The 24,446-nt window shown below is 43.2% G+C and overlaps 1 protein-coding gene across 3 annotated transcripts in view; it reads left to right on the plus strand.

The window, feature by feature from the left end:
• Nucleotides 1-24,446, plus strand: part of LOC128297848 (peripheral plasma membrane protein CASK) — a 217,489-nt gene that overhangs the window by 20,487 nt on the left and 172,556 nt on the right. The window contains exons 2-6 of one of the 3 annotated variants that reach the window (XM_053033555.1): nucleotides 6,305-6,417; nucleotides 13,653-13,758; nucleotides 17,608-17,685; nucleotides 18,486-18,667; nucleotides 20,262-20,330. In XM_053033555.1, coding sequence (XP_052889515.1) covers nucleotides 6,305-6,417; nucleotides 13,653-13,758; nucleotides 17,608-17,685; nucleotides 18,486-18,667; nucleotides 20,262-20,330 — 548 coding nt within the window. Of the gene's footprint in view, nucleotides 1-6,304; nucleotides 6,418-12,163; nucleotides 12,265-13,652; nucleotides 13,759-17,607; nucleotides 17,686-18,485; nucleotides 18,668-20,261; nucleotides 20,331-24,446 lie in introns of those variants that run through there. The other 2 variants (XM_053033554.1, XM_053033556.1) reach the window with 2 other exon arrangements.

A 24,446-nucleotide genomic window follows, 5' to 3' on the forward strand; every position in this document is an offset into this window, starting at 1 on the left:
AGACCCCCGAGAAGCGATAACCCGGGACCGATTTCTGTCTCGACGCACGAACGGCGGGGCTCACTCGTCGAACGATTCGGTTCGTTTGGGAGGACTAAAGAGATTACATTGATTTGCGTGCTTTCATGTGTTCTATTTCTGTTTCCCACTCTCCCTTCCAGCGTGGTCTTCGTCGGTTCGTCGTGCGATATGTTTGGGACACCACTAAACGAAGCTTTTAATGCCCGGGGAGGGTTGGAGTCTGCCTTTCGCAACCCATTTCGGTGTGCCTTGAAGGTGTTTTTCTTTTGTACCATCGCCGTTTTGCACACCTTCCCGTTCACTTCTGGAGAGTTTTCATTTTACCGTTGTTTGTTTATTGGGCCGTTTCGCCAATGGGATTTTGGGTGGAATGAAAAGGTGCAAAAATCGCTATCACCTTACATGCTGGCTGAATCGACAGGACCCCGCAAAAGAGGGGCGAGTGTGTGGGGCGGTGTGGGATTAGAGCTTCCGGATTGGATTGTAAATTTTTCATACATGGGTGCCATTTTTAAGGCAGCAGTTCAATACGCTTCCTTAAAGCCCGGGACCGATTCGCTGAGGAGATGAAATAATGCTAATCCTTCGTGAGGGTTTTTTTTCTTCTCTCCTTCGTACACGGGTACCGGCTGCCGCCTTGTTTTGCCGAAACGACAATTTCTTCGTAGCAGGTAATTGAATTTGTTGTCAAATTGAAATGGAGGATGTAAATAAAATTTCATTCATATCCAATCAGCGCTTCGTTGGTTTAAAATATTGCTTGAAATAAAAGTAATTCATGTGCAATTAAAACCGGGCAGATTCGCTCGAGAAAGAATGTATGGTATAGCAGCTTCATGTTTTTTTTTGTGCTGCAATAAATAGCAGTCATTTTATCAAGATTTTCTGCCTGAACATTAATTTAATACCGCACTGTACAGCACTGTACTTCATATTGTGCTATTTTTAAACACCTCGCCATTGATGCCACCTTGTGGTAGCCTTACTCCAACTATCCACAGCTGGTGTTGCTGGTGGTGATTAATACTAAATTGCGAACGCTTTGCGAAGCACCCGCTCGGGCTCGGGTGTCGTGTTTTGTTGTTGATCGCAAATGATAAATGATTGATTAAATGGACAACCTGTTTTAAAAAGCCGCTCGCCACTACTGTGGCACGGGTGGGGCATGATTGAGGGTAGCGTCTTAAACTATTTTATAAAACCCCTCACTGCCATGGGGTTCTTCACGCACTCACGTTCACTCTGCCCGGCTACCGGGGTCGGATATTTCACTTGACTTGGGTCCGAACGGCCGAGATGTTATTGTATCATCTATCTTCATTACCTCCGCTACCAGACCAGCGTACCAGAGGTGGTCGTCTTCCCGGTACAGCGCTGTCGATGGCTTGTGTCAATCTTGGGGTCTCCCTCTGGCTGGTCGATTGCGAAAATGGAAAATCTCTCGTTTTAATGGAAGATAAATATTCGAAGAGCTTAGTCTGAAGTTTTTAATTATTCATCGGTGATTTATACACACTGCTGTAAGCATTTGATATTCATAACCTGTCACAAAACTAATTAGGCAAGCGGATTTTACCTGTGTGTCGGTTAGCCTGTCGTTGACACGGGTGGTACACGGGAAGTTTCGGCACTGTGTGGCTTACCGCAGTGTGCCGAAAGTATGGAAGCGTTTTCACGGCCTCGAGCGAAGTCGGACATGGTGCAAACAACAAGTGCGAACCGGGAAGGATTTCGGTAGTGGTGCAATAGTTTTTCCGCTAGTTTCGGAACGATTTAAATTATATCGAGCGTTGGCTGGTTTGAATTTGGATCCCAGGTGCGTATTTTCGTTTTGTTGCCTCCTCTTTATTGTTGCGTGTAGCATGTCAAACATTGCCCGTAATGAAGTTACAGTGTTCGTTTGTTCATGAAGTTCATGGAGATGGTTGCGGTAATTCAATTTACTGGCGCATTATGATGTTGAAGCTCACTGATCGTTTTTATTTACCCAACCATATTGCGTGCGGTTCGCCGTTGTTCGGCGAAACAATGGTTAGCCGGGTTTGGTTGCATTTACAATATGGCTCGAGCTTGCTGGGTAAATGTCAATTATGGTTCCTGATTGGTGCTGGTAGCTGGTTCTCGGTATTTGTGTGTGTGTGATCCGTATTGGATTTTCGAATTTTGTGTCAGCATTCTTGCAGTTGTGTCCAATTTCGAAGAAATCCTTTGACAAAAAAGACTCCTTTTGACGTTCGGAAAACTTTAGCAAAGCGTTCCGTATGGGCGTATGGTTCGTTTCTGAGCCGTTTTAATGATTGTTATCTGTCCACTATGCATCGAGACGAACGATTCGAAGAACCCATGATGGTTTGTTACCAATTTCGGCATCATTTTCCACTGTGTCTCCGATGCCGATACCCATTGTTTGATCGTTTACAGTTTTGACATGTCACAAAGGTATGATCAAATGCTGACATCAAGTACGCTGCTACACTGTGTTGCTCTAAATGTAAGGTATGGTAGACTTTCGACCGGTTGTTTACAGTAATCAGCTTTCATGTTCCATACTTCCATCCTCACTCTGCCATCACGGCAACGAGCGAGATGTTACGAAATGTTAGGGACTAATTAATAAAACGTTTTTACCCTCGATTACCCCTAACTCGGTTGTGCGGTGGTGTACATCTCGTCATCATCATCATGTTGAGTGACCGGCCGGTGAGTATTTGCACTTGGCTGTGCTGGACGTGTTGATTTCCGCACAAGTCAGTACGTAACAGCGCCGAGCGCGAACCATTAGCGATTATTAATAATCCACCCGGAGGACCCACGCGCAGTACCGGTGTGTGACATGGTGCACAAATTCGACCATTTGCTCGCCCACCGTAACTTTGGCCGTTTATTGTGCATACAAGCTCTCCGGGCTGCTCCCAGGAAGCCCCGGGATGATGGGCTGTTTGTTTGCGGATTGTTAATTATGACCGTATCCGCTTTTCCCGAATCGCTCGAATCGCCGCAAGCCATTGCGAAGAAGAGTACGCGATGTTGGCGTTTGCTTTGCACGTGGAAGTGGGACAGGTGAGTCTTCTTTATGACGGTAGCGACGGTTAGGGAGATGCCCATTCGTTCATTATCGAATCATGAGCATGAATGGTCCAGAACCATGAAATGTGACGCGCGATGTGCGCGCGCGGTGAATGTTGTTTCGATGTTTATTATTTGCACGCCGGTGGTCATTTTTGCCCAACCACTTCGGAAGACAATTATTCGTTGGCTCCGTTTTTGGCTCGCTACGAAACAGCTTTGTGTGCTGTGAAATGGGATTACAGCGAGATAAATAGTACGCCGGAGCAGCATGTGGAGTTTCGTGGAATTGTCTTTGCTGCTTGAATCACGCAGCTAAATTGAAGCAAAAAAATATCCTTACTTCATATAGCACCGTATAACTCATGGACAGTTGTAGTAGGGTGAGGAATTAGTCTTGAAGCCGAAACAAACGATCATCCACCGTACGTACCGCACAGACGACGGTGAGACACATTATTCCATTATGCAAATTATAATGCACATTTTTGTGGTGTTCCACTAGCGCGCTAAGTAACGGGCGATAATTAGACGGCGTGTCGTGTTGCCAGGTTTGCATGAAAGGCAATTTTCTTGGAGAGTTTTCTGTGTTCCAACTTGTTGTTTTTTTTTGTTTCATCAACGTCTGAGCACAATAACGAAGGTGCCTCCCCCACAGCTTGGGTGGTGGTTAATTTTGCTGCTAACTGAATTAGTAAAGGGATGTTCATTATGTTTGTGTTCGAGCACAGCCATTCGCACCGCGCATCCGCGCGGCCTGTTGTAGCTGTGCTGAAAAAATAAACAGTTCCCATGCGTGGTGCGTAGAGCACTGGTTTTGTGGTAAGATGATTGCAAGCAGGACTAATTGGCTAGCGGTAAATGGGCAGTCTCATTAGTAGGATCACTTTCCCTTTTTATTGTACTTAAGGGGTGCGTAAGTGTTACCTTTGCTGCACGCTTTGAATCTTGAAATCTAAATTGGGTTAATGTTTGTTTGATGTAGATGTTTTTCTTTTTATTTCGCAACAAAAAGATTGCAGTGCTTTTGTCGGGTTTTGCTACACACTGCATTGTGTATTATTGAGTCGGGGGTCTTTCGGTTCGTTTGTTCGTTGTCATATCTTAAAATTATCTTACAACCATTATCACCCATTACTTCCGAATGCATGAACAAATGCGGTATGAATAATAAAGCGCACAGTATTCTTAAAACCAACGAAGAATTGGAACATAACGCCTTTCCACCCCATCCGTGCGTTAGTGGAGTTGTAATAATGGAAGACGGTACATTTGTGTGTTTCAATCGAATTATACTAGCGTTCGCATGCACCGCATCGTACCGTATTGACAGTGTTTCAGCACCGGTTCGCAATTTTCCGTTACGCCTCGCGAACGACACTAACGCTACCAGCAAATACAATTTACTTTCCGCACATTTCAGCTGCGCGAGATGAAAGTATTGAACGGAAAATTAGGTGCTAATCCATACATTATTCGTAAAGGCAGACACGCAAGCAGGAGGTGGTCTGTAGACGGCAAGTGACGATGTTTGGCGTTGTGCTTGTGTGTTGTTTAATCCTGTGCGAAAAGAGATTGTGCAAAAAGTAGTAAGGAACAGGATGCGGCTCACATTCAATTATTAGAGCCAATGTTGCACATGAATGGGCATGCAAAGGAAATACCATAACGAAATGGAAATTATTTTTTATTATCGACACAAAAATATGTACAAAGCTCAATACGCCTGCCATGAAGTCCTGCGTCCGGACGAGATTTTGAACCGGTTTTGTCGTGTGAAGACCGGCGCCGCTACCAATACACCACCCGGTCGCCAAAAGGTATTATTGAATGTTGAATAAAAACATAAATATAATAATTCTTGGTAAGGTAATAAGTGTTTAACTTTAAAAGATCAACTGAATAAAGCATGTTTAGTGAAACTGGAAATATCTAATAGGATGTGTTTGCAGTAGTGATGTGCGTTCCGGAACGCACCCACGGTTCCGGAGCCAACTCCGAACCCACGGCTCCGGAGCCGGCTCCGATTTCAGCCTGGAGCCGGTTCCGAACCCACGCCTCCGGAGCGGGCTCCGAACTCACGGCTCCGGAGCCGGTTCCGAACCCACGGCTCCGGAGCCGGCTCCGAACCCACGGCTCCGGAGCGGGCTCCGAACTCACGGCTCCGGAGCCGGTTCCAAATCGCAAGTGATGACATCACAGATTTATCGTTGCATGGTGTTATATTGCGGTGTTAGTGTACGGTTGCGTCTAATTATAATAAATTATTATAATAAATGGACGATTTCTTTTTCAGGATTGGATTCCTTGGTGCTGACGACTACTTTTGTTGCCATGGACCAGTGTGCACTTACTGAAATAATTATTTCAGTATAATCCTTATTAACAAAATCATAATTTTTGGTCGATTTACGGTACCTACATGTTTGGAAACTACATGCTTATTTAGTTTAAGTTGAAAGTTGAAAGTAAAGACACAATATGTATTTCCACAAAAAATAAATAAGCAAATGCGTAAATATGCTCTGTACAGCAAAGCACATGCATTTCATCTGGTTCGGAAACGGCTCCAGACCCTTTAGTGTGATGCTTTTAATTCAAAAGCACCTACGGGGTTATCGTGGGTTCGGAGCCGGCTCCGGAGCCGTGGGTTCGGAGCCGTGGCTCCGGAGCCGGTCGGAGCCGGCTTCGGTTCCGGAGCCGTTTTTCCCATCACTAGTTTGCAGTGCTATCATATTAAATTCCCAGCGCCGTGTAGCCTGTGTTTATGTTGAAACAAAGTCGCGCAAAATGTTATGTGTCGTTATAAAAAAAAAGCAAAACGCCATGCAAATGATTTTGTGCCCCACAGAACGTAGCATGATGAGATAATTAATGTGATTTCTCGCGGTTATTCGTTGATCATGTAGCCGTGCGTGGTGCTCGGCGGTTACGGTTTTACCGCACGGCTGCAGAAGCACACTACTACCGATGTGCATCGCCGTGGAGTAATTGTCATACCTGATTTGATTTGATATCATTAGCTTTATTATGTGCATAAATTAACATGCAATGAATGGGTGAGGGTAACGCTTTAAATGCAGTGACGGTCGACACGGTCGCGATTGTGTGCGCGAATTTCGCATCCGGTTGCACACTGCACCTTAAATTGCACATTTATGTCAACGACGATTTGCTAGAAGATTTCATTATTTTGTTCTGTCTTGTATACTTCCAGAGGTCCATTCTCGATAGTTCGTCGATGCATCCATCGGGAGTCAAATCAGCAATTTGCGGTCAAGATTGTGGACGTAGCCAAGTTTACGGCTAGCCCGGGACTAAGCACATCCGGTAAGTAAGGGCGAGGCTTGTATTTCGTACAAATTCCGTTTTCTTCGAACCTTCACACGAGTGACAACACTTAACGTACACATTCGGGTTTGAGTGTTGTTTCTTTGTGTCATCCGTGAAATGTTAGGTATAGAAATAGAACTGTGTTTCCGGCGGGTTTCCTTTACTTTTTTTTTGTTGGTTCAATTATCTGCACAGTAAAAACCGAGATCCTATTTACCCAACAGCCAACCAGCTTCCTGCTACAAAACTGGCTTTAATTTCCGCCCGTGAGTCATACTGCCAGGAGCTCGCTTCTATCCACGAAAGCAGTAAACCTGAATGTTGGCTTCCTTTGCCGCCGCCGTGGAAACGATTCTTGGAAATTGGCTGTTTTCATCAGGCATCAGGCATCCTTACGGGGGGCACACACACATTCCCATCACTTTTCATTCTTCATTCAGTTCATTTTTCCTGCTGACATAGGCCATATTTCAGCAGAAATCAACCATGCGTATGTCTCCACGCCATTTAGACGTTTGGCAGGAGCAGAACTTCTTGTCGGCTTCTGGTCGGCCCTCCTCTACTGCCGCTACTGCTCGTGCGCCTCTATCAATCAGCCTTTCAAAGAGTTTCCGTTCGGGTGCGGATAAAATAAAGCAAATAAGTAGCAGCAAAGTCGCTTTTTCCGTTCGGAAAGTTACACGATCCGACGCTAAAATTACGTTTTCATGCATCACTTCTTTTCGACATATTTGAAGGAACCGCCCGGGAGGCAGCACCAATCTTGAGTGTGTAGTCGCATATGTTTCGGACGCTGTAACCGTTAACCTTGGCCGATTCGGGAAACACTACACCGGTACCGGTACTGGTGGAGGTTTGTGGTGTAACTCCACCGGGAACGGCGATGGTTTGGCACTGTGCCTTGGCTTTGGCGCGAATTTTCGACATGTTTCCCGGCACCCGTCTTCGTGTGTTAGCGAGAAGAAGTGTGTCCCGTTACGGTAGACCGTGCTGCTTGTTTAGCGTTTCGAGCGCAAAGTTGATCCTCGATGTACCGCGCGTGCTGACGAATATTTATAATTAATAATTTGATGTACCCACATTGAGGTGTCTTGGGAGTTGGTGGCATTTCGGGAAAAGCTTGCGGTTTGCGATTTTGCTGCCACCACCACCGTCAGATCGACAGTGTTTTGTTCGGATGGCAAACGCTCCAGTTGGGGGGGAGGGTGTTTGCGAAAGTTTAAAGGATCGTTTCGTGCCCGCGGTCGTTGTATTCGCAATCAAGTGAAAGCGCTGTGTGTCCCATCGGGATGGAATGGCTTCATCGGTTTGCGCAGGGTGTCAGATTGTGGGTGTGAACGTTTGATGCTGCTCCCCGGCATCGGGCGCGGTAATTCAATTTGGCGGCAAATGGCTCGGAAGCACCGGGTATCCGTAAGCGGACCGAGCCGAGCCGAGAGATGTGGATCACCCGTGCTTTTGCGGATGATTGATTGCGTCGTCACTGCCGTTGTCATCATTATTCATCCGTGCGGCCCACCAATGAAACACCAGAACGGCAGACATTACTGGGGCGCTTTAGGGCGTTTTTGGGTGGGGGAGCCATTTTGGAATTTGGAGAATTTCGTGCGAGAATTCACCACTAGTGCACGTGCTGATGCCGTTTGGCGAAGGGGTTACACAAGGGAGACGTCGGAGGCGATGTTAATTGAAGTGAACTATGTTCGCATTCGGCATTCGTTTGTGTCCGGGCAGGCTTTGTGTGTGCGTGTGTGTGTGTGTGTGTGGCGGGGTTACGATCGCTTTTGATTTGTGAGCGAACTCCATGAAATAACGTCAAGGTATTATGGTCCGAGAGGATGGTTTTTGACCTGGGCCGTAAGCACCAGTTGCTTGGCATGCTTCCGGGTTATCTGAACGTAAAAGGTTCAATGGGAGCATAAACTTGCGACACTTGAGTCGGTCGTCACAATCGGCCATGGTAAGGGTGCGATGCTTTGTGCGCGCGGTTTACTGTTTGCTTCGTGTCGTTCGGCGAACCGGTGCGATACATGCGTGCGAGCTTGAACGGCCGTCGTTAAAACAAGCCGGCAAAAGGAAGCCAATTATCTTCGGCAAGATTAATGGAACAGGGCATGATTTATTGTGTGTACCACCCCCTCCGGCTTTTGAGCGATGCAACAATGGCAATGGCTTCGGTTGGTTGGGAAAGGCAAATGTTTGATTGTTTGGTTGCTGCAACGTAAAGTAACTGAACTGATAAGAAAATAAAATGGCTATCGAAGATTGTCTATCAGAAGCATAGTCTCGAAGTGGCAAAAATAGTATGTCAAGTAACCGAAACACGAAGCAGCACCGACATGCTGCACTCGGTCGGAGAAAACGGCATGAATTATTTATGCCCGAAGCAGCTACCCAGAAACCGGCTGAAGGCGATATACATCTGGCGATCGACTCGGGTTCGCGTTCGCTTCTGCAGTTGCGGCGGCGAAAAAAAGATACACAATCACTCAGGAAAAGTTTCATCTGTTTTGGGGGGGGGACCTGAATTATACATTAGCCAGTACTGTACTGGGTCGTTTTGCTGAATCTTCCCGAATCTTGCAGCGATATATGTCGGTCGATGTTTGCGGTCCGAGTCTATTATGGTTGGAGATAATTTGATAAAGTACTGCCGACGAGTGTGGGTTACGGGTGCGTCGATGATGGTAAATGTGTTTCTTTATGCCATGAATAGGTTTTCTCATTAATGGCTGGTCGGCCGGCGGTGTGAGTATTGTTGCATTACGATCGTTTCATTGAAAGGGGTATGATTTTTATTGTTATGCTAATTGTTTAATTGTTATGCGGTGCTTTAATTTGTAATTTAACGTATTTTTACTTTTAGAATTAAATTACACTGAAATTGCACTCTTTTTTCTTTCAAACCCTGGTTGATAAATGGTGTTTTATATATTTTGTGTCATATGATTCGATCAAGCATATCCTATTATAAATAAGACATTGAAGAAAATGTTTCGAATACGGTTTTCTTTTCCGATTCTTTTTCTTTTCGGTATGTTTTCCTTTTGTAGCTGCTGTTCTTATAAAAAATGTAAATTGAATTGCTCATTTTCTTTGTCTGCACACCACCATTACGGTACAGCGTGTTGAATAATGCCAGCAACAAGAGCCGACATCATTCGGGTGTGTTTATTTTGCTCTGGCTCTTTGTTCATTTCCCGCACCAATCATTACAATGTGTTCCCAGTGTTGGTGATAAAATGGTTTCCGCTTCATTGTGTCGTGTCGGTGTCATTTGCTTTATTTAGGAAGACTTTCAATAATTTTGTACAGCAGCGGTACCATGAACCGCGCGCACCGCTAGTGTTCACTCGGCGCGTCCCGGGCCGTCCGGGCCCACCACGAAACGAAGTGTAAAGAATGTCCTTCGACGTAAAATTCATTACGTTGAAAAATTACTTGAGTCCGGATGCTTGGCGATCCTTAGTTACCATTTGCCATTCGGCTGATTAGTATTCTTGCCGCATAGCACGTGGCACGGTGCATCATTGGCCGGCAGGCATCCGGGGAGTTGCGTCTAGCACCACGCTCCTGTCCTGTTTGTTTCAGTACGGTTCGGTCAAAGAGATCTGAAATATTTGAAATCCTGTACATTACATGGTACAGTCAGCTTCATCAGATATCATCAATGGAAGTGGGTAAAGGTGTCTGGCAAGGAAATGGGCAAGCGAAAGCCCTGAGAGTGGGACAAAGAACACAAAAACAGCCACCGCGGCTCGTGAAGATTTTGCATTGGTATTTTTTGTATGTGTTGTAGCGAGTGTGCGTGGAAAAACGTGCGGCAGGATGAGCTTGGGCGAAAGCGAAAGCAATTATCATAGATTATGCACTGTGGCTTGTCGTTCGCTCCGATTAGCGCTGGGACGCCGGAATGCGAGGGCTGGCAATGTTGACTATGGACACATTGTTATTTTTTTTTGTTCTTTCGTACTGCTGATATTGTACATTGAGCCGTCCGTCGTCTAGCCGAGGGAAAAGAACAAATCTAAAAATCAGCAAAAGAAAGACTAAAATAATTTGTTGTTTATTAAATTTGCTCTTCTCTCTCTTATCAGTAGAAGACGAAGCGAACGCATATCTCAGGGTAAAAATCTGACCCTAGCCTTTGCAATTTGTGGCTTAATCTAGCTTTGACGCTTGTAGCTGATGGGAATCGCGGCATTTTTTTTTTCGTTACTGTAACGAAGCTGAGGTAATGATTTATTTACTTTTTCTTTCTCCTTGAGTGTGCGTTTTTGAAATCAGAGAATTAAAAAGGTTTTTTAAATGAATTAAAATAATATTATGTGTTGTTGTTTAATATTGATTTGGTACTACTCGTGCTCGCAAATTATGTTTAATGAGATTTTGAAGCATAACAACGGCAGCTAAAATACACAGCGCAAAGTCGTACAGTTGATGACGTAAATACGTGCATGCGTGTTATCTCGCGTTGTACAGCCCGTGTGTAAGTAACCAGCAGTGGGAACGATTTTAGCAAAAAACCAAAAATCACGTAAATTTCAGTGAAAAAACGGTTGGGCACATGCTGCGTCTCTGAAGTATTGGGAAAAGCAGAAATCCCCGAAAGTAGCAAACTGGAAATGAAAGGGAAAAGAAAACCCGCTATGCATAAATTATGTTCTTCAGTTTTATTGTAAAAACCTTTCGCTGAAAGTGAAATTTATGGTGGGGTCAAAATTATTAAGTTTGTGCAGAGGAGGGTGCGGGTAAATCGAATTGATTTCTCAATTTTATATGCGTACTCAATGGTTTTGCGGGATGGGCGGAAGTGTTTAGGTTGGCAGTGGCAAACGCAAAAAAGTGGGTTTAAGATTGAAAAAAAAAATCAAACCCTCCACTGCAAATGAGATATTTTGCTTCGATCGATAAAACCCGAATTTCCTGACATAAACCGCAAGCAATGGTTTTTCTTGTTGTTCGCCACACGAAACAAACGCCGCATAAAAAAAACAGCGCACCACTAATAACCAATATCGTCTTTCGAAACATTCACTGTGCGAAACAAGCTGTTAAAAATGGAATATTTAATGGTTTGCAAAGTTATGGCCGGTTTGGAGCCGGTAGCGGCATAAAAATAGCGATATTTTACGCACGAAACTTACATCGCAACGAAACGTACCTGGTGGCTAAAGGGGTCGTCACAAACTGCACAAACGGGTGAAGTCGACTAAATAATTTGACTCAGTAAATGGAGGCTAGAAGTCATGCAGCAACCATAAAGCACATGTGGTACATGCTGGCATGTGTCTATACCACGCGGGGATTGTTTTCCCCGGGCATCGGCATCCAGTGCTGCCACCATTCGTCACCGTTCTCACGGAGGCAGTCGGCGCCCTACATGGTTGCCCGGCTTGATGGTGCCGATGTAGGAATCGGGGCGGTGCTTTCAGTGTATGTGATGAGAAGAATTCAATTTCCGGACGAGCGATGGCACACGATGGTTGATGGTGGGGGTGGGGAGGAGGAGGATACGGTCCTGCAACTACGAGAAAGAATCCCACAACCGAATCTTGTACATGTGTGGCTGCTTACGAGTGCGAGTGGGTGTAGAAGTTTTGGTTTTGATGATGGCGGTTTGCCTGCTACAAAATGTTCTAATGAATGCAAAAGTTCCATCGGTATGTTGGTCATGTGCTCCAGTTGAGTACACGGTGTTCTGCTCGGTGCCGGCACAGTGTGTGCTTATCGTGTGTGCTCTCGGGAGTGTAGTGTAATAAATAGTGTCAATAGTTAAGCAAGAGAGTTGTACTTGTTACACCACAAACAAACCTCGCTCGATGCGGAATACTAATGAGGAAGGTCAGATTTAGCAACTTGCAATTGAAATGCTTAATATCAATCACTTTGCGATGTTTTGTGAGACTTTTGGTCGGTGCACTTACGAAAGATACGTAAGTATAATTGAAGGCTCAAGATATGCTTAAAAATTCTTGAGCTTTCAAGTACAAAAGTCCACAAGAACATTTTTAAAGCACAATGCTCAAATCATATTAAAGCGAGAATATTTGCAACATAAATAGTTTATTCCTGCACTGTAAAACCGTGCGCCGGGTTCTATTTTCTTCCTTCACCGGGGGCCCGGTTGGTTTAGGTTGCCTACTTAGGAATTCATGCCAGCTTATATATGCAGATCTACGAGCGCGTCACTGAATTACATGCCCCGATGTTGTTGGTAAAGTGTGGCTCCTTTTTCATTTGCCTTTTCGGCTTGCATATGGTTTCGCCGGGGCTGCGCATGTTGCGGTTGTTGCCGTAGGCCGGGCCCGGTGCATGATTTTTTACGCGAGCTTTTTGGCTTGTTGACTGCTTCGTTCGCCGGCTGGTGGTAGGTGACGGTTGTTGGTGTGTACCACGTTCTATTTAAATGGCCTGCGGGATTAGTTCGCCGTTCGAGAACCCCCGCGCAGCCAGGGCTGCATGCTGTTGCGATGGAAATGAAGCAATTTTTGGCCACCCTTGTCGGAATACTTTTGGATTTTGATTGCTTTGCCAATGGTGTGTTTGCCCGCAGACCGTTTTATAAGGCGTGAAACCTGTAGCGCGCTTTTGTTTCGAGCGCGGTCGTTTAGCGCTGAGACGCTGTTCGGTTTTATTTTGTGTTTTTAAAATAATGGTAATGAGGAACCAGTGGATTGGGTTCTCGCTTGCCGTAAGCTAAGAAAAGAGACATTAGAAATAAAAAAAGGAAGGACTAACTACGCCAATTATTGGATTAAAACATCTTAAAATGAGCCTTACCCACCTTGGTGGAAAACGTAGATCAAACAAAACAAATCCTTTGAATTCAAAAGCATGCTGCAGATGCTATCGATAAAGCTGTCCTAAAAATACTATTTTCTACCTTTGGTATTTTATTAGGATGTTGTTTACCATCTGGAGATCAAAAGACGGTAGAAAGCAACAAAATGACAAAAATGCTAACCAAGTTTATTTTGTACAATTGTTTTCGGTGTCGCATTTTGTCGCAGAGGGCATTTGCTTCATACAGATCTTGTACTGCATCACATCTTTTAATCTCTTTAGGTAGAACAGTATCGTATGAAACAACACATCTTTAACTTATTTGTTTCTTTCAGCTACATTAGCCTTCTTTTTTGTGTGTGTTTGTCTCAATTAATACAACTTAATATGGAAACGCGTGTAATAAGGAATTCATTGTGTTTTTTCACATTCTTGTTCCATTCCAGATTTGAAGCGAGAGGCCACAATATGTCACATGCTGAAACATCCGCACATCGTCGAGCTGTTGGAAACGTACAGCTCGGAAGGAATGCTGTACATGGTGTTTGAGTAGTAAGTATGATGAATGCTATTTGTGCCGTTGTGCAAATGGAAAAGGGAATCCCGCAAACCCCCATTTCCACACGGCTGTATCCCAAGGCATTTGCGAGCTATAATAAATAGACACGCAAATTCCCCAGAATGTGCTTAGAATGACAGATAAAGATACAGGGATCCGGTGAATGGTGATATTAAAAAGATAAACAGCCGTTTGCTGGCAGCAGTGCGAGCTGTTGGGTACTGCTTCGTTAAAGGTTTATTTCGCAAATATTTAAGGAAAAGATTTTCCTAAGCTTTTGACATTTTCTACACTGAAGTACGGAGCCATGAAGTACAAGACATGGGAAATGTATAGGAAATGTGCTACTCTCACCAAGCCATAAATTTGAGGTGAAGGTAATATTAGGCATTTTATTATTATTATATAGTAGCATTTTTTGGTTAACCTGTGATCAAATTGTTGGAATGGTTTAGAAGCTCCGGTTATGTAGTTGAAACGGTCGATTATTGTCTAAGAATAGGAAAAAAAGCTTAGTATGCTTGAAGTCTTTAAAATTTATACACCGCCTGTAATTCTTCCGACTATGTTTGGTCGTACTCTTTTTATCCTTTCAGAATGGAATATTTTATGCTCTTTTTTGTGAGGGTTCTCATCCGTGCGTGATGATAAGCGCGCGGCATGAAGCGGGACTGGGCATAACTGTACGCAGAACCGATACGCATCTGGAATATTTTTTCGATCTGGGAAGTACCCGAAAGTGGTACGCATCTAAATTTATGATTATGGATAAACATCAAGCTGCGCTCAATACTGATCGCGAAACCAGCAATGGAGCATACAATTTTGCTTCTGCTCGCCCACGGATCTTAATACTTTACACATTCTCCGTTACCATGCCAATATCGGTATCAATATCTTCCCGCTTGAAGTTTCGTTTGTTCACGTTTCCATCGCCAGAAGTGGTCGTGAGGATCGATTTAAAACGGTTCCACCGACTTGGCCACTTGGGTATGGGAGGCAGTGAAGTTGCGAAAATAAAGTGGACTTTTGGAGATGATTACCAGTGGCATAATTTTCCGTCGAATCATCTTAAGTGGCCCTGGGCGGATACTGGCCACCGGACAGTTTGTTCGCTGACTAAGGATATAATCTAACCCCATACGTAGCAGAATGCAAAGTTTTCTTCAATAACCCGAAGACTTGAAGTGATTTGATGATGATGGTTTTGGTAGTGGTATGCCCAGCAGAAGAAGATCCGGCCGGCCGGCAGAGGAAACTTAGAATCCGCTTTCGATAGTTTGATGTTCGGTCAGCAAGATTGTTCCATTGTGATGATGGTCGTTGCAGGAAGTTGGCGGGAAACGTTTACTCGTGAAGAAGGCAACACCTAGGGGGAAAGCAGCACGGGCTTAGGAACGTTTTGAACATTGATCGAATTAGTGTAATTAGATTTTATTGAAGTGGGAAGGAGAGAGTTAGAGAGATAGAGAAAGAGAGCGAGTGGGATTTCGTTTGCTGTCAGCCGGATGGAGATACGGAAGGAAGCGGTTTGGTGTCCCTTATGCCGCCTTCAGCTCGAATGTGATTCCACACAAAATGGATGAACCTAGAGTGTTAGTGTTTGAGTAGGAATGTTTGTTTCTTCCCACTTCCCGCTCGGCAGACGGTCTACGGGTATCAGTCCAATGTGCTGGTTCGAAATTGTGGCTTTAACAGCAGGACTAAAGCAAAACAAAATTTTCAGATAGGCGAAAGCATACGGAGCGATTGTGGGAGAGGCCAACACCGGAAACCAAATTAAAACTATTTCAATAACAATATAAATGTCTGCATTTGGAAAGGGCGGAAACTTTTATCTCGTGGAGGAGTTTGCAATAATGTGATGCTGTGAAAATGTTGCTTATTGCTGGTTAGTTTTGTTATTGGCAAAAAGGTCGCTAGAAATGTTCTGTGTGTTCTTCGTTGGGAAACGACAGCACAGATATAAATTTCCGGTGCTTATGTATAATATTTGGAAGTTACCTTTACTGGGTTTTCTATTGTTCAGTTGGTCGGTGTGAATGGAAATCCTCGTTGAAGAAAATAGTCATTAGTGCGGAGACATTTCTATGGCTGAAATGGTGCAATTTTCAGGAATACTTTTTGGCTATAGCATTATTTACAAATAGGCATTCGTCCCGATACTGTTTCATCGATTAATTTGTTAAGCGTAAAGCTTTTAGCTACCAATATTTAATAGGAAACTGTCAGTGGTGTATTTCCATTGTTATCAGTTGCCCCACTAGTATAATGATCACGTACGGTGTGTTAAATTTGGGAAGGATTTCCGACCAATGTCTGGTTATAATTTGACGGTGCTTTCGAATCAATGGAAGCAATCAACCAGCATCCACTGTGCTTTGGGGTTTTTGTTTTTAAATTACACCCCCCTTTTCCCGATCATTAGTGTGCAGGGAAACGGATGAAATAAGCAGTGAATGGGAGCGAAGAGTAATTTTTCCATCATGTTGAAATATTAGTTTGTGTTTTGCCTGTTTCGTCCGTGTTCGGTTTGGCTGTTCATTAATAAAGCGGCGGTTTGTTTGGGATGCAAAAAAACAGCAGGGCATAAAACGTTATAGTGTCACGTTTTGGGGCAGGGATTACTAGCGAAACGATCGCTGGTTATGGTTTGTGATGTATTCTTGCGGGAACCGATTCACCGATACCGTTAGTCAAGGGCTTTCGAAACCGATCGAACAATAGCTGTTTTGTTGCGATGATTGGGAAAAAAGAGCTGATGTTTAACGAACGGTGGTAGAGAGAGAGAGTGTGATCATTACATCCATGGTAAGTGAAGTACAAGCTATGAATCAGCAGGGACGTGCATTCTCGCATACAGAGAGCGGACAGAATGTTTAAATAGCAAATTAAAGTGCTGTATGGACGAGACGAGGAAAAATAAATTTAATATTCTTTCAAGATGCTTCCTAATGTTACACCAATATTCATCCATCAAATCGTTACCGTAATTAATAGACATTGTTAGAATAGTAAAACTGCTAAAAAGCATTAACGGAGAAAATATGGGGCATCTTGTTTCATGATTTATAATTTATGCAATCGTTACAATGTTGCCGACAGCTCGAAACGAGCCATGATGAAGTAAAGGGGTGTTGCGTGATTGATTCCGTAAAACCGTACCTCATCAAAAACACGCCCAGAATGTAATGTTGCGCAGTGGTGGCGGTGCTCAAACGGTAGCGTTCTAGCTGGGCGCTGTTAAAACACCACTCGACCAGGGCTCTCGCGAGAGTGGTTGGGTCGATTTTATTTCCACAAGCACCACAGCATCGTTTTGCAACGAGCAGCAAAATGATGACGGACGAAGTTCTCGTTTGTCATTATCATATTTTATCATGCTTAATTTCGTTACCGTGTCTGCATTAGGCAGGGGCTGACGTCCGGTGACCGAACGCTTTCGGAATCAAAGAGCGAAGCCAACTCGCGCTTTTCCAACACCGTTCTGTCAAGTAATATCATTCGGAAGAATTGAAAGATCTCGTACCATGGATTGATGAGCCGTTTTAGTGTGCCGGGCTTTTTTTTCTCCCCCGTTCCCTCAGAATCTCTTATTTCCAAACCATAGTTCCGCTTCTACCGGCCGGCTGTGTTTGATTACCGGGAAAAGCCTGTTCGGAAAAAGCATTTTGCGCCACGTCACTATCTCGATGTCGTTGTTTGTTTGCTCTGTCATCGAAGCTTCAGTAAACTGATACAACGTTTCGCTTTCCCTCTGTTTCTTATCGTGCTGCTTGCGTACTGCTCGTGCCGGAAAAATCCACCTCTTCAACGTCATCGGAACAAATCACATTGGGCAGCATGGAGGGATCAGACATTTGCTTCGAAGTGGTGCGCCGGGCCGTGGCAGGATTTGTGTACAGTGAGGCAGTAGCGTGGTAAGTAGAATGGTACATTTTCTGTTGGATGTTTTTTTTTGCACTCGGTACCCAATTTTGTTAGTAGATTACAGATGTGGCTGGATGTGTGTGTGTGTGTTTTTTTTTATCGTATTATTGTTTGATTGAGCGTTGGTGGGATATAGATGGGACAGTGTATCAATTCATCAATATGGTTTGGAGGGCCTGTATGATAAGATATTTTGCGATAGCAGATAAAACAATAATGGATTACATGCCGCCGAGGTTTGATACAGTTGAATTCTAAAATTGATTGATCGATTGAGCAAAAGTGACCACCGATTGAAGATAAGCGCGGAATAATTGAAACATGATTGAAGGAGAAAAAAACACACAATCAACAGCAAACCATATTACACAATTTATGACGCAATTATATTGAACACACGATATAGGCTTATTTTTTGGTGGAAATCGAATCATCGCATATGGAATGATTTTAGGAAATGCTTTCTAGGGCATTACCGTGAAAAAGTCGATGTATGAAATACGGCAGTGCATTTCCCTGCACTGCTATTGATTGGGTATGAGCATGTTGTGCGCTAATGGTTCTATTGTTTTTCATGTGGAAATAATTTCATTTTACCAAATCAACCATAACGAGTGAATCTCTGGTGCGTATTTCGCGTGTGGAGAAACAATGAAACCCAGTTGGCTTTGTATGGCACGATAATTTTCTAACCCGGCTGCAGTGAAATCATGTTTACTAATCGATTTTCCCATTCCTGTCTTTTTGTTGTTTCATTCTGTGGTGGCTTTTGGGTGCAATTCGTTTTCAGTCATTATTTGCGGCAAATTTTGGAGGCGTTACGCTACTGTCACGAGAACGACATCATACATCGGGATGTGAGGCCGGCCTGCGCTCTGTTGGCCACCGCAGACAACTCAGCACCTGTCAAGCTCGGTGGTTTCGGTTCGGCCGTGCAGCTTCCAAATGGGCGTGATTCGGTGGAGACGCATGGTAAGTTTCGTTGTAATGTTACATACGTTGGTGTGACGTGCAGTGCAAATCGATGAGAAGGATGAGGAAAAAAACAGTTTTAGATTTTAGGTGTATAATTCAATCGTGACGTATTATTTCGGCATGGGGCGGAATGTGTGAAATATTTGCATTTGGTTTCATGATGGAGACGCATGGTATTTTGTAACGCTGAATTTACGATGGAGACGCATGGTGTTTTGTGACGAAGGTTTTAACGATGGAGGCGCATGGTGTTTTATGACTAAATAATCGCAAGAAGGTGTAATTAATGTTTCAAATGTGGTTTTTCAAGGAGGATTTAAATTTAAAGCGAAAGGTTTTTTAGCGAGCAAACATATTTACGTTTTAATTTTTTTGTATACCTGTTAGGATTTTTTAGTCTGTTTATGGTTGTTTTGGCTTTTCTGAATAATATCCTCCCAAAACACAGGGATACATTAATATTTTAAAGCCTTTTTATCTAATATGACACGTGGACATGGTACGCATTTAAGAAGTAAAAAGGCATAGTGGGTTAGAATTTGTTTGCCAACGTAATATGACCTCAGGTTACATTTAGTGAACGTGTACATAACTCTGTGTGTAATGTGATGTTATCAGTGTGTATCTTTGCGCTTTTCGTCGTGCAAATGATTGCGACATAGAAAAAAAGCCGGCCTGCAGACTTAATTTACAGGTGGCCAGAGTGATGGACAGCGTCGAAAGATAATTAATTGAAAACTTCACGCGTTGAATTAATAAGGACAAGCAGTAAATTAATGAACATTTTCCCGGTGGGCTTATTTTTAGGCTCGGTGTGTGCGGTCAGCTGGAAAGGCAATTGCCTTCGCACGCTGTGTTCCTTTTTGTTAGCGAACATTGGTTTGTTTGGGGCCGTTGGGTTAAGGGATGTAATTTCAAGGTAAAAAAAACGCAGGACACCGTCCATTGAAATCTGTTTCTATTTGGTCCAAGGGTAACCATATGCTGAATGATGTGAACCTTGCTAGAATGAGCGCCCAGATTGAAATTTGGGTTGGGTCGGTTTTTGTTTCGGTTTAAATCCGTTGCACGAACCAATTTATCTTGTGGAGATACTAGCTGGAAAGGAATAAACAACCAAAAAAAAAACAGTCATCAAATTACAGTAAGGAGTATAGCAAAATCAACATGAAAAAGAGTATCCACTTCCATTCACTATGTTGCAATAGTTGCTGTAAAACTTAACCCATGATGCTGGCAAGATTCCCATCCCTTGGCACACGGGCAAGTGTGAGTTATTATGTTACCTTCTTTTGAATAGCATTTCATCCCGACACATCCATTGCGATGGCGATAGCACATACCGTCGACGTGTATGGTTCTTTGTTTTCACTAACAACATTCCTCCTCCTGCAGAACAGGACACTGTTTCACTGGTTTGTTTATCTTCTCTCATTCTCTCTGTCTTTTTCTTGCGCACCTTTTTTCTTCATCCACATTTCGGTTTCGGTCAACATGTTTGTGCTTTTGCAAACACTAACAAAACCCCACTCGCATCCAAAACACATGCACACCTGAACACACCTGCTCCCTGTGGAAAATGGTGGGGCAGAGAGAGTCGACCCCCACCGTACGTTTTTGAGTCCGCGAGGAAAGCTCTACCTGAAAACAGATAGCGAGGGTAAGCAGCAAGCAGCCATCCATGTTTGTTTGTTCCTGTTTTTTTTTCTTCTTCCTCTGTGTACATTTATCTTTAACTATCTGTTTTTCATATCTCATTCTCTTCCTCGCTGTTGTTTCGTTGTGTTCCCATCTCTCACGACGTTGCTTTATCTGTTTCGCATCAATCTGTTTGCTATTCGCGCGTTCGTTTTTGGTTTTTGCACACGTACACATTTATCATTGTTTGCCTGTGTATTGTTGTGGGGTGGTTTGTGTTGTGCTGAAAATCTTTTCGCATCCCCTTTTTTGTTACGTTCGGTTCGTGGGGATTTGTCGTGTCGTAAATGCCAGCCCGCGACCTGTTCATCTCGGCCAGCTCCGGCAATCAGTAGCAGACATAGTCGTTAGTTTTTATTATATTCCGTTTCGTTATTGCATACAGCAGCAGACACACAGTTGTACAGTATGGCACACGTATATTTATCTACACATTTACATACATTTTTAAATACACACCTTTTTTTATTTGAAGCTCATAAAAAAGCAATTTTCGTAAGACATTGTTGGTTACACGATTTCATGAGAGTGCTTCAGTGGCTTCTTGGAAGGAAATAGGTTTAAAACATTTTGTTGCTCTCAACTTGCAGTATATCTATTTAAAAACTTTAAGGTTACTGAAAATGTTATTGCTGTATGCTGCCAACGGCATGCAAACTGAACCGATCTAATGTTGGCTAAAGTAAATAAAAGAAATGCGTTGAAGCGTACAGATTCCCTCTCTGTTTGCTTAGCGACATTTTACGAAAGACAATAACTGCTGTGCAGTAGAATGGAAAGTTTTTCCAGTTTGCCGATGGTTCTCATTCCGCCGATTAGAAGCGTCTTCACGCAGAAGCGTTCGGTAGACAGGCGTAACGTAAAACAGGAAAGCTAAGTTTCGCACCGGTGTTGCCCAAACGCCCACACTGCTTTCGATCAAAGCGAAACGAAAAGAACATGCGGTTTATTGGAGTGGCAAATCATTTCCAGCTGGCTCTTTGTGTGCGCTACACACTGGTTACTGGTCACTACCTATCTCCCTACCGTCTGCTTAAAACCTCCCGGCTACGGTTAGATATTTGCATGAAATGAGAAAAGTTTTCCTTGAGCAAACCGCTAAACGCTGCTGTTTCGGGTGAGGGTGGAGGGTTTCTTTTCGACGCAAGGTGAATCAAATTTAAGCCTTCTCGATGGTGGTGAATGCGTTGTGGTTTGGTGACAAGTTGACTTGCCACGTTACTGTGAAGTACCAAGCGTTCTTTCCACTTTCTTGCCGCATTATCTGTTAAGTGCTGATAAGTTCTTGAGCTGAAGAAGGCTGTACGTTACAAAGTGTTTGGTAGTTTTGACGATAAATTTTATAGTGACTTCATAACATCAACAGGGTGTGAATATTAGAGGGAAGAATTTGAAATAAGTAATTATTTTGAGGATCAATTTTCAATTGTTAATGTGTAAGGGCATACATTTTACCAATTGATTTATTATTCAGTAAGGTAGCAGTAAGAGCGCACGCATGTAACGAGAGTTTGAACCAAAAATGTACCCATTAAAAAATCATGCTATTCACCCACCCCCAAAGCACGGGTAGTGTCCGGCAGGAATGTTGCCAAGGTACGCGCACAAAAACTTTTCTGTGGTATTCCAATTTACCAGTTTTGGCCGGGTGAGTTTATCCTACGTAAATAGTCCTAGCGGCCCATAACACGATGGTCCGACATGCAGGAAAAGGCCGCCCACTGTAAGAGAAGTATCACAGTTCAGCAAACTGTGGGAAAAGTTTGGACGATACTTAACGATACCAACAGTTTGTTGTGCAAATATTTAGACAGTGAAGCACAACGAGTGTCGCCCGGTGTAATGGCTAAAGCAAACGCGAGACGCAGGGACTAATCCAGCGTGCAGACCCAGATGAGAAGAGGGTTCGAATGTAGTCTTTTGGCTAATAATAGCGGCACGTCAAATTCAGCACCGGCCTCACCCTTAAAACGCACGTGCAAAAACTGTGGCCCAAAAGGGGAGCGGATACACGGCGTGCATATGCATAGCTTAGGTGATGTGTAGAGTTTAAGGGCCAAACAAGATGAGAAGGAAATAAACCGGTTTTAGTAGTGTAAAGAAAATCGTACTTTGCCAGCTGCAAAACCGATGCCCCTGGTGCTTGGCGAGAAAGTTTTCGTTCGGTTTAGTTTTAGGGATTTGTGCTGAATTATCGGGACCGGTTACAGCGAACTGACCTGCAAGTTTTGGAAGATAAATTAGGAACTTTCTGTTTCTGTTTCTGATTGAAACAAGTTTCGAATGTTAGATTTAGTAGAGAGAGAGAAAGGGTTTTAACGTGCAGCGAAAAAAGGGGTTTTAGAAATGAGAAACAGAACAACACATAAAAGCGAGGTTGCCAAAGCATTTAATTGGATTGTTAGAATTTAAATTACAGCAGTACTGTCTCAACCATTTTGTTTAGTTAAGTTAAAAGCAATTCCATTACAGTTAGTTGTAGGCAATGACTTTGTTCAACATGGTACGGGTTGTGGATTTGGGTCGCTTTGTTACTTTGTTGATTTTTTTGATGACAGTTTAAACGTCGCTATCATGCAATTGATGGATTTAATTAACAAAAACTCTACCTTTATCTACCCACCTCTCTCTTAGCACCGTTAAAGATCCGAGCTTAGTGTTTGATCGCTCGCATGCAACTCATAATAACATATTCTTTTCCAATCCCACTAAATACACAATCGTTAGTTAGGCTTCGATCTTTTACGCACAATTTGGTCGTATTTGATCTATTTTTCATTATTCAGTAACCTCAGTAATTTAAGTCAATTTATTTACGTTGGTTCAAAGCTTTTCAAATGGAAATTCGTTTTCATGGAACTCAAACATTAAGCTTTTTTTGACTCCAACTTTTTCGTGCATCGGCATTTTCGCAACTATGTTTTTCTCGAGTATTATATATATTTTTTTAAATATGTATTTCATAATCAAGAATGATGGGTTTTTAATAATGTTTTTGATATAATTTAAAACCAACAAGTAACAAGTAAAAAAGGAACCCTGTACCGTATGAGTTACATCTCGATTTCAATCCCGCATAGAAACAATAATTGCTTCAGAGTGATACTTTTATACGTATCGACCAGGAAACGTATCGCGCGATGATACCCACCCATATGCTGACACAATACAAACCTCATCCTTATCCGTTCCGATCGAAGGTTTCGAGAGTCTTATCGACCTATTTCCTTTCCATCCTTTTTCCGCCAGCTCAATGGTTTCGGCTGTAGGTCGACAGCGAAGGCGTAGTCACGTTTGTGGAATTCTAAATCACTTTCAATTTGTCAGACGTAGATCTTCTGCCGAACGGCGAATGGAGTGTATACCTTGTCGGTTCGATAGTGATTGGGCATTTTAGACGTGGTGGTGATTTTCTAGATTGCTTTTACTGGCCAACCGAACCGTACAGGGGTTGATGTCGAAGGTTTTATTAAATTGAACTAAGCCCCCCCACACGGAAATCCGTATCCGTATGAAAAAGTTGCTGCAAAGCGGAAGATAAAAAATGATAGCAGCCTGTCGGAAAGTGTGATGAAAACATGAAGATGGGAATTGTTTGGGATGTGTTTACGGAAAATATTTACGCATGACTGGTTGCTTTTACCCACGGGAACGTGGCGACGCAATGAAGTACATTCAAATGTAAATACACAGCGATTAGCAAAAAAAGCACTTTGATTGCACAGGGAAAATTTCCGACTGTTGTTTGGAAAGATGGTCGCCAAAAAAAAAAGTAAATGAAGATACTGCACAAAACATTTTATTTATGGCAGAACTGCTTTCACGCTATCTATCTACTTGGTTCGTATGGTTCGTGTTCATTTCGAGTAGCCTTGTTATCTGCTTCCAACAGGCAGCTTTATACACCTGTAAAAGTATGTAGAACCGTCTATACGCAATATCAGCAATACCATTGTTTATCGTTTTACGTCAGCGAAATTCACATCAAACTATTTGCCGATATTTATTCATCACCGTTTCATCAATAACTTGCAAAAGTATAACCGAACGCTTTTATTATCACTTTTCCTCCCCGCAA

Source organism: Anopheles moucheti, chromosome 2 (genome assembly GCF_943734755.1).
Source record: "Anopheles moucheti chromosome 2, idAnoMoucSN_F20_07, whole genome shotgun sequence".
NCBI classification, from domain to species: domain Eukaryota; kingdom Metazoa; phylum Arthropoda; class Insecta; order Diptera; family Culicidae; genus Anopheles; species Anopheles moucheti.